Here is a 10,541-nt window from a genome sequence, read left to right on the forward strand (position 1 = left end):
GGGAAGACAGAGCCAACAGTCTTGAAAAGACTGAATGGCCACGTTCAGCTATTTGGCTTAATGATAGAACCGAGATTCAAATAGTGACAGCTTGCTAGCCCATCGCCTAAAAGAGGAATCCTAAGTTTATAAGCCTATCCCTTAGTCGCCTTTTACGACATCCATGGGAAAGCGATGGAGTGGTCCTATTCTTTTTTGTAATAGTGCCGGGAACCACACGGCACGGTTTTTGTTTGTTTGTTTGTAATTTCATTATTGCATAGAAATTTACACAGTTTTAAGAAATTAAAGTATTTTTCATCCATATGTAAATTATAAATTGCAATTGACCGATGTATGTATGTACTCGAAATATATTGTCAAAAAATCGATATGAGAATCTAAATATGACAGCATAACTGACTATCTGTGAATATGTTTGTACTCGCATCACAAGAATACCGAATTACTCCAAAATTGAATGCGGTTTTCTCAGTAATGTTTGACTTGGTCCAACTCAAAATAGGTACACCAAATTTCTTCAGCATTCTTTCAATTCGGTCAGCTTTTTTTCGCTTTATAGCGGACGCAGTCACAGACAATAGTGTATAATACATACATAAAATCACGCCTCTTTCCCGGAGGTGTAGGCAGAGACTACCTCTTTCCACTTGCCACGATCTCTGCACACTTCCTTCGCTTCATCCACATTCATAACTCTCTTCATACAAGCTTGGCGGTTTCGGGTACTTTATACCCAGATAGTGTATAATAATTGTGTCCTAGTTGCGAGGTGTGTCAGCATTGCCAAGAAATGGTATCCCAGGCCGAAGGTTACGCAGTACACGCGGGCTACAGCTACCACAATAAGTGTCATAAGTGCTGTAAGTATTATATTATACCTATATATATCCGAGTAAGTTATTATATATACTATAAGTTATTATATATAGTAAGTTACGTGCGCGTTTAATACCTGTATTATTTACAAATAGAATAAAGCAACGCGAAAGTTTTGAAAATCATCCTATAAAGAATTTTATTTATTGCTTTCAGACGTGTGCGACGAAACTGATCTCCATAATGCTGAGGTGTTTAAAGGCGTTATATTTTGTTCGAGCTGCGCACAACGAATCTTCCAGGTTTGTATTTTTTATGCCTAAAAGCCCGTGGATGTAGTAAGAGAAGACTAAGGGATAGGCTTATAAACTTGGGATTCTTCTTTTAGGCGATGGGCTAGCAACCTGTCACTATTTGAATCTCAATTCTATCAAGCCATACAGCTGAACGTGGTCTATCAGTATTTTAGAAACTGTTGGCTCTCTCTACCCCGGAAGGGATATGGACGTGATTATATGAATGTATATATGAGCAGAGATACAAGCGCTGCTTAGTTCAGACACCAGTCTCTCATAATTAGTTAAAAAATTAGTTAAAAATCTTCGTAGGTACCATGTATACCTCAATGTTTTAACATGGTAACATTTGAAAGAGAAAAATAAGAAATTATTATTAATTTATAATTATTTAGGCGTAGGGACGCGACGACCCTATCGCCCTCTGTGGTAGGGTCTCCTTCGCGGAGACTGACTTCACTGGGAAGGAATCCCAGTGCAGTCAGTCTCCGCGGGGCGGCTTGTGCCGAAGCCGTTGGTGAGTGGCGACACCACGGACCCTACCTCCTGGGGAACATACAGACATGCGCCATACACACACATACACACAGTGACACTTTCCCCGCCTCTGGCTTGCCTTAGTCGGCCGGCCAGAGTGGAGTCGCAAGAGCAGATCCTATGCTCCAGGATGGAAGTGTATTGTACGTAATGGCGTACTAGCGGGGAAACCAGCACGGGGTCATACCTCGTGCTCGTGAAACCGGGGCCGCACCTACTCTTGACCTGACGTTTTGCCAGGACGTCCTTAATTTGATCAAGATACGTTCGTCTTGGCCTTCCCACTCCGTCCGTTCCCTCCACACTCTCCTTGTATATCTGCTTAGTCAACCTGCTTTCATTCATCCTCTCCACATGACCGAACCATCTTAACATACCCTTTTCTATTCCTGTAACTACATCTTATTTCACATCACAATACAAATACAATTACAAAGATTAAAATAGGTACAAGTAATCATCGATATAGGTACATCGTTTGCTTGCTTCCCTCATTTGATACGCTCGCTCGTTTGCATAACATTTCAAGCGAGCGAGCGTATCAACTATATTGATTTGATTTGTAAAAATGGCAAATATAATTTTTTTTTTACATCTAGGGATGCTCCACGGCTCGCAACACCAAAAGCGGAGACAAGGCGAGACGCGGGAGATCACGGTCCAAGTCCAAGTCTAGGAGGCGGTCGCGTTCACCAGTATGTATCCAATTTAATCATAGCATCATTATAATTGCCGTGTGGTTCCCGGCATTTTGGGAATAGGCCCATTCACTTAGTGCAAGCGTTTATGCTGGTGTGGCGACATCCCTACGCCACTCGTCACAACATCCAATCAAACAACTACTGTCAATCATCGCGAAGAAATTGACGCGCTCAACCAATAGCAGCGAAGAATCTAAATCGCGATTTCAGAGATTTCATGGACTGGAGCTATATATACAACCTCCGACATAACATCGTCGGAGCCGCGGTTCCCCAGGCATAACACCTAGCCTGGCGGAAGATCTTCCCTTTGTTCCAGTTTGTCTTAACGCGAAGATTGCTAGCTAGCTAGCAACCTGTCACTATTTGAATCTCAATTATGGCTTAATGTGGCCTCTTAATTCGAGACTGTTTGCCTTTCCTACCTAGGGATGAAGACATGATACATTTTTTTTATCAAATTTTAAGGCTAAAACCGGACCACGTGCTAAGAACCCAATTCCGACGGGCGTCATCGAGTTGGCACACCTAGCTGCCTCTGTCAGCCGCAGCAGTGGACGCATGGCCGATTTGGACACATTTGATGACAGGTTAGTGAACCTCTTAGCGTTTTTCTCTGAGTCAAAAAGGGCCAAGGTTCAAGTAAATTTGAGAATATATTGGAGGTGCATTATTTAGTGACACATTTGATGACAGGTTAGTGATCCTCTTAACGTTTTTCTCTGAGTCAAAAAAGCACATATATGATAATATATTGGGGATGCATTATTTAGTGACACATTTGATGACAGGTTAGTGAACCTTTTAACGTTTTTCTCTGAGTCAAAAATGCCATGGTTCAAGTAGATTTGATAATATATTGGGGGTGCATTGTTTAGTAACACATTTGATGACATTGACAGGTTAGTGAACCTCTTAGCGTTTTTCTCTGAGTCAAAAAACGCCAAGGTTCAAGTAGATTTGATATTATATTGGGGGTGCATTATTTAGTGGCACATTTGATGACAGGTTAGTGAACCTCTTAGCGTTTTTCTCTGAGTCAAAAAACGCCAAGATTCAAGTAGATTTGATAATATATTGGGGGTGCATTATTAAGTGACACATTTGATGACAGGTTAGTGAACCTCTTAGCGTTTTTCTCTGAGTCAAAAAACCCCAAGATTCAAGTAGCATACATACATACATATAATCACGTCTATATCCCTTGCGGGGTAGACAGAGCCAACAGTCCTGAGCGGACTGATAGGCCACGTTCAGCTATTTGGCTTTAAGATAGAATTGAGATTCGAATAGTGACAAGTTGCTAGCCTATCGCCTAAAAAAAGAATCTCAAGTTTGTAAGCCTATCCCTTAGTCGCCTTTTACGACATCCATGGGAAACAGATGGAGTGGTCCTATTCTTTTTTGTATTGGTGCCGGGAACCACACATTCAAGTAAATTTGATAATATATTGGGGTGCATTATTTAGTGACACATTTGATGACAGGTTAGTGAACCTCTTAGCGTTTTTCACTGAGACAAAAATGCCAAGGTTCAAGTAGATTTGATAATATATTGGGGGTGCATTATTTAGTGGCACATTTGATGACAGGTTAGTGAACCTCTTAACGTTTTTCTCTGAGTCAAAATGGGCCAAGGTTCAAGTAAATTTGAGAATATATTGGAGGTGCATTATTTAGTGACACATTTGATGACAGGTTAGTGAACCTGCTAGCGTTTTTCTCTGAGTCAAAAAGGGCCAAGGTTCAAGTAGATTTGAGAATATATTGGGTGTGAAACTAAGATATTGGACATATGAAAAAGAACTAACTGCTAAAGTTAAATAAATACATATATTTTATTTGTAATAAAATATAAAGCAATTTTTCAGGTGATATAATTGCGTCGTGTGATTTTCTTTTTGTTTTGTTCTAGTAAAAAACTAGAAATCACCACTGAATTGGCGTTGCAAGTTGGGAAACGAATTTACGAAGAACCAGTGGTTGAGGTGGGTACTTATTGCTTTTATTATTATACATACAAACATATATCCCTTGTGGTGTGAACAGGGCCAACAGTCTTAAAAAGACTGATTGGTCACGTTCAGCTGTTTGGCTTAATGTTAGAATTGAGTCGCCTTTTACGACATTCATGGGTTAGAGATGGAGTAGTCCTATTCTTTTTTCTATTGTTCCGGCAACCACACGGCATTATTATCAAAGATTTTATCAAAAAAATTTTGTACTTGCATAATATACCTTACTGTAAAACCAAAAATATTAAATAAATATATCTATGTAGGTAATTAATAAATTGTTTTCTTTTATTTTTTAAAACAAATCGTTAGCTACAGAAATTTTACACTTGGTCCCAAACATGCCCGTCTTTTTCTGTATGTTGTAAATGTGTATAATATTTGCAGAACGATGCTTGGGATCGCCTCAAAAAAGATAGTGTAGGTAAGTGCTAAGTCTTATATACAATGTTACTTTGTATTAATATTATATATGTATATTGCATAATTTATTCGTTTATTATGACAGAAATAGATTATAGGTAAAGAAAATAAAGTAAGTATGAAGTTAAAAAAAGAAGGTACAGTCGTTAAAAAGTTTACCTACATATTTTCAAAATGGTGTTAAATGTGTATCGTCTTTTTATTTTGGTTAGGTATTTCGTTTCATTTAATGTTATATAATGTTATATGACAACATATAATTATTTATAGGTACACTCAAAGATTTAAGTATATTTATAATTTTTATATTTAAGAGATTGGTGTAACTACGGAAGTCACCCAGGATCTTCTTCGCCAGATGAAATGTCCAGTGGTTGAAAATCGTGAGAAGAGGTAGGACTCCTTAATATTTCAATTCTTTTTATGTAATATAATTACATACATACATAAAACCACGCCCCTTTCCCGGAGGGGTAAGCAGATACTACCTCATTCCACTTGCTACAATCTCTACATACTTCCTTCGCTTCATCCACATTCATAACTCTCTTCATGCAAGCTCGGCGGTTTCGGGTACTCTAGACTTGACCCTTTACCAGGACGTCCTTAATTTGATCAAGATACGTTCGTCTAGGTCTTCCCACTTCGACCTTTCCCTCCACACTCTCCTTGTATATCTGTTTAGTCAACCTGCTTTCATTCGTCCTCTCCACATGACCAAACCATTTTAACATACCCTTTTCTATTCCTGTAACTACATCTTATTTCGCATTACAATACAAATACAATTACAAAGATTAAAATAGGTACAAGTAATCATCGATATAGGTACATCGTATGCTTGCTTCGCTCATTTGATACGCTCGCCCGCTTGCATAATGTTTCGAGCGAGCGAGCGTATCAAGTATATTGATTTGATTTGTCTAAGGTACAAGTCGGCTTCACCCACGCGGGAGAAACGCAAGCGCAATAGAAGCGATAGCAAGCCTGTAAGTAGAAGAGTTACTTAATTTTGTTAACTTTCTGCTTTTTATCCATACTAATGTTATAAAGAGAAAATGTTTTGTATTTTTGTTTGTAATGAATAAAATAAAATAAAGCACTCGCTTATTTTTTATATTTGCACAGAAGCAGGCAAAAGAAATAACTCTATAGGAGTAACATAGTCTACTTTGTTTTTTTTTTTTCTAGAAAAATAATATACTTATGTATATTTTGGCATTTAGTTTATTTAAACAAAAAAAATGTATTTCCACAGATTCCCATATCTCGAGATAAATGCAGTGACTGGAGAATAGCAGGTTATTTCGTTATTATTACTTTAATTGTGCCCGTTTTTTGTTATGTATATTGATATATTTAGCTAAATAAGAAGTAGTATTTGATATTTATAAATTAAAATTGAAGGTCAGAAGAAGTTAACTTAGCCAATAATTTTTCAGAATTGGGAGAGTCGACAGAAATAGCTAGTATGGTGCTAAAGAAAAAATCTGAAATGCCAGTCATTATAAGATCACTGTGAGTTAAAACTTATTCTACTTATAATTTATTTTAAATTTTCACGTTGTATAATATACAATATAATAATATATCATTTATAAATAATACAGGTACTAAACGCGCACGTAACGTGCCTTTATTTTATCTCGGTTCGAATCATATTACAATGATCCGCGGTCACCGAGCGACTGTCCGGGATAAAATAAAGGTACGTTTATTTTATTGCTCAGCGATAAGTTCGCCTTTGCTCAACTATTCTTCATGTATGTTTTTACTACACATGTATTTTTTTTTTGGACAATAAAGATAATTTGTATTGTATTTTAGTATTGTAAGTACGTTACGTGTGCGTTAAATACCTCTATTATTCAATAATATCCGCATTATTGCTTAATTTTGCTCTAAACCCAGCTGTTTGGTTGATATCATCAAATTAATCAGTGACTGGCCACTTTTTTATATATATACCTATGAACCTTGAGAGATTTTTAAATATTGTACTTCCAGGAACCAATTACAGAAGGAGCTATCTCCCCACCCGTCGTGCCTGAATCGTGAATCGGGTAAGTTGCGTTATTTTACATGACACCGATCTTCCATCTGCTATCTCCTTTGCATAGCAAAAACTATCGCTGACTCGCTTCACGAGGTTTATGTATACAGGACAAATTACACATATTGAGTTAGCCTCGAAGTAAGTTCGAGACTTGTGTTACGAGATACTAACGCAACGATACTATATTTTATAATAAATACTTATATAGATAAAAATCCAAGACCCAGGCCAATCAGAAAAAGTTCTTTTCTCATCATGCCCTGGACGGGATTCGAACCCGGGACCTCCGGCGTCACAGACAAGCGCACTACCGCTGCGCCACAGAGGCCGTTTAAAAAAGCAAAACAGTGATAGTTTATCGCGCGTTAAAAATGGCGTCGTTCTTTCCATGCTGGGCTGGCGTTTGGCCTGGTTGCGTACTCTCTAGGTAACTCGGGGTCAGCTCATGATCATTACACATACATACAGACATACAAGTCTTTATCCCTCACGGGGTAGACACAACCAATAGTCTCGCCAAGACTGAAAGGCCAAGTTTAGCTGTATGATGGAATTGAGATTCAAATAGTGACGCGTTAATACTAGTTCGGCGGAAGATCTTCCCTTTGTGGCGAGCCTGAATCATCAGTCCCGCTACGCCATATACATATAGTAGTGATGATGAACTGATTTCAGATGTCTCCGGGGATAGCAACGAGTGGAGAGTCCAGTCTTCTTGTGGAGAAGATTCTGAGAGAGGGTAATCCCTTCTAATCTTCTAAATTTTCTTTAATCCTAACGATACATTGTACTGTTCATAATAATATAATATTTTTTCAGAACGGGGTTGAAAGATATGCGTGTTGGAAGTTTTTTGAAAATTCCCATAAGATGTTGTAAGTATTATCTTATCTACCTATTATCAAGTTTTCTGTGTTATTGACTGTTTATTCTTGTGGGAATTCCAAAAATTAAAGTAGTCTGTGTTTATCGTGAAGATCTGTTAAAGACCGTGCTAAATTTCATTAAAAACGACCCAATTCTTTATGACCAAAAAACAATTATCCAAATTATACGAATCTTCGTTCTATAAACTAGTACCAATAGCTATTGTACGTGTCATCATGCCCGTTGAAAATTCCACAAAGAAAAGTAGCCTATGTTATCCCAGCTGGTATAGTTTGTGTATACATAATTCTTAAAGAACTTATAACAAATTCACTTTTCACAGTTAAAAGAAACATTCTGAGGAGAAGTTCGATCATCGATGTGATGATGAACAGTGAAGATGATAAGAAGTGAGTACTTATATTTTAACTTTGAATCTGTCTGAGATACATACGAATACTTTTATAAGCGCCTCGATAATATTCGTCGGCGCAGAATAGGCTATTTTACACCATGTAAAAAAAAATATAAAAATGCACGTATCTTATAGATTTTGTAAAAAATAAAAGAAAAACATCGATCATTATTCATAAAAGTGCAATATGGATTTTATAATTCAATTTAAAAAATCCTCTTTTTTAATCTGTTCTTCAAAAGTCGAAAACGCTATCCGCCATGTTGGGTACTGACGTGACGTCATACTTTTAGTAAACAAATATCGAATCGAAAACATATTGATGATGTCAGGCTCTGTTTATTTTGAAATTTTAAAATTTCTATCACGTTTTTGGGTTTTTACTCTTTAATAATTTAATAGAATCATGGAAGACGGTTTTGTGAAAGCAGACAATATAAATCTACCCAGGATTAATACGTTGATGGTTCACTTGTGTTTCTGTCCGCTTGGCAATCAAATCTAGATGGTATGCAGTTTGGTTTCATCCGAATTTGTTTAACAGAACCCATTATCTTATATTCTGTATAATTCTTCATATCGTTTTCGAGCTAAAACATGAAATAAGTATATAATATGAAATCAACTCGCATCATAGGTTCATAACATAACCTAAAAGTACTCAAAGGTTGTTGGTGTTATATTAACATGACTTGTGGTTACTTTACTATTTACAATGAATGCTGCTAACTTACATCAAAGTGGTCTTCAAAGAAATACAATCTTGATTTTGTAGACAATGCCTTTGGATCTCTTCTTGCTAATTTCAACCAAGTGTTTCTCATTTTAATATCACTTGGCAGTGGAATCCACAATTTTTCTGGTGTTTTTATACTTGTATTCTTGCATTCAGGAACAAGACACCAACAATATGTATTGTAATTCATTATTACAAAAATCTTTTTACTTTAGTCTTACGTAGAGCCGTATTGTTTACTAAAAGTATGACGTCACGAGTCAAAACAGCATGGCGGATGGCGTTTTCGCGCGAAAATACAAAATCATAAATAATAAATCGTTTTTAGAGCACTTTTCGGCTTCAAAAAATTTTAATAAAAATTCCATAGGTATAACACAGTCTCAGGATTGATTTAAAACAGTTTTCAAAAAAGAGTGTAATAGCCTATAGCGCTACCTACCGCCGAATCAGACCGAATATAAACTCATTTAAATAGCAACCTTATTACAAGGGCATTAAACTTAAAAGCCAAAAACAAAATGTCTCCTGCCATCTCGCTCTTAATAGCAGACAGTATCAGTTCGCGCGTTCAAATGGCAGGCTCTGATAGGCTGTTAGGCACAAATATTTTCGCGCCATAACAAACATTTGGGACTTCAACGCGGGCAAACTTATAAAAAAGTGTATCTACGTGAGTTTACTATTGTAAGTGAATATCTCTCCAGAGAAAGGAAGTGAAAGGATTGATATGAAATAAACTTTCACAATATACTTACCTACTATGGTTTTGTAATAAAATGTTCTTCTTTCAGCTTGATAGTCGATAAATTGAAGACGTTGTTCCATAAAGAGGCGATTGGTCACCAACGTAAGTAAATATTAACTTTTCTATTCCTGTTCATATATCTTCTTTCACATCACAACATTCCCTTTATAATTATTACACTGTTCCATAACCTGTTACTTAATTTTACACGGGTCAATGTATACTATATTATTCTGTGCCTTAGTGACATAACGAACTGTCAAACTAATATATATTTTTTTTAATTTCAGGCCGTGGCATAAGAAGGTTATATTCAACAATAAATAGGAGGAAAATTCCATATCGTATGGGCTGGTAATATTTCAAATTTAACGGTAAAACTATCTATTATAATCGTCTTCCTCCTGGCTATAGACCCGGTAACATCCTCACGAAGGGAGGAGCCCGGGGTACGCCCTTGACTGCCTATCCTGGACTGGGCGATTCAGGTTTTTAAACGGAGCGATTGTAAAGCTAGATATATACATGTGGATAAAGCGAAGGAAGTATGCAGAGATCGTGGTAAGTGGAAAGACGTAGTCTCTGCCTACCCCTCCGGGAAAAAGGCGTGATTTTATGTATGTATGTATGTATATATACATATTATAATGTCTATATCACGTGTAGAAAGAGCGAACAGTCTTGAAGATACCGAAAGGCCACGTTCTTCTGTATGGCTTTATAATGGAATTGAGATTCAAATAGTGACAGGTTGCTAGCCCATCGCCTAAAAGAGGAATCCCAAGTCGGCTATCCCCATAACTTAGAATCTGCTCGGGAAGTTAAACAGTTGGCACACGACTATGTTTTTTGTTCGCTTATCAGCACAGATCGGAATAGGTAGATTGATTTTATGTACTTGCATCATGAATTACCATAGATAGCATAA

General features: G+C 36.9%; 1 protein-coding gene across 1 annotated transcript; it reads left to right on the forward strand.

Moving 5' to 3' along the window:
* The first annotated feature begins 792 nt into the window (after window positions 1-792).
* Window positions 793-8,128, forward strand: LOC106142080 (uncharacterized). Its single transcript, XM_060952854.1, has 14 exons — window positions 793-863; window positions 1,036-1,121; window positions 2,252-2,347; window positions 2,822-2,943; window positions 4,269-4,341; window positions 4,756-4,792; window positions 5,106-5,184; window positions 5,720-5,780; window positions 6,050-6,092; window positions 6,234-6,309; window positions 6,799-6,854; window positions 7,523-7,586; window positions 7,667-7,722; window positions 8,058-8,128. The coding sequence occupies exons 1-14, from the start codon at window positions 794-796 to the stop codon at window positions 8,126-8,128; spliced, it is 990 nt and encodes a 329-aa protein (XP_060808837.1). The 5' UTR covers window position 793.
* Window positions 8,129-10,541: the final 2,413 nt, after the last annotated feature.

This window comes from Amyelois transitella, chromosome 30, assembly GCF_032362555.1.
Source record: "Amyelois transitella isolate CPQ chromosome 30, ilAmyTran1.1, whole genome shotgun sequence".
Lineage (NCBI taxonomy): Eukaryota > Metazoa > Arthropoda > Insecta > Lepidoptera > Pyralidae > Amyelois > Amyelois transitella.

Excerpts from the sequence above, each read along its gene's own strand:
- LOC106142080 (XM_060952854.1), top strand. The coding sequence starts at position 794 with ATGGTATCCCAGGCCGAAGGTTACGCAGTACACGCGGGCTACAGCTAC. Across the intron at positions 4,342-4,755 it reads ACGAAGAACCAGTGGTTGAG|AACGATGCTTGGGATCGCCT; the intron begins GTGGGTACTTAT and ends TAATATTTGCAG. Across the intron at positions 6,093-6,233 it reads CAGTGACTGGAGAATAGCAG|AATTGGGAGAGTCGACAGAA; the intron begins GTTATTTCGTTA and ends ATAATTTTTCAG.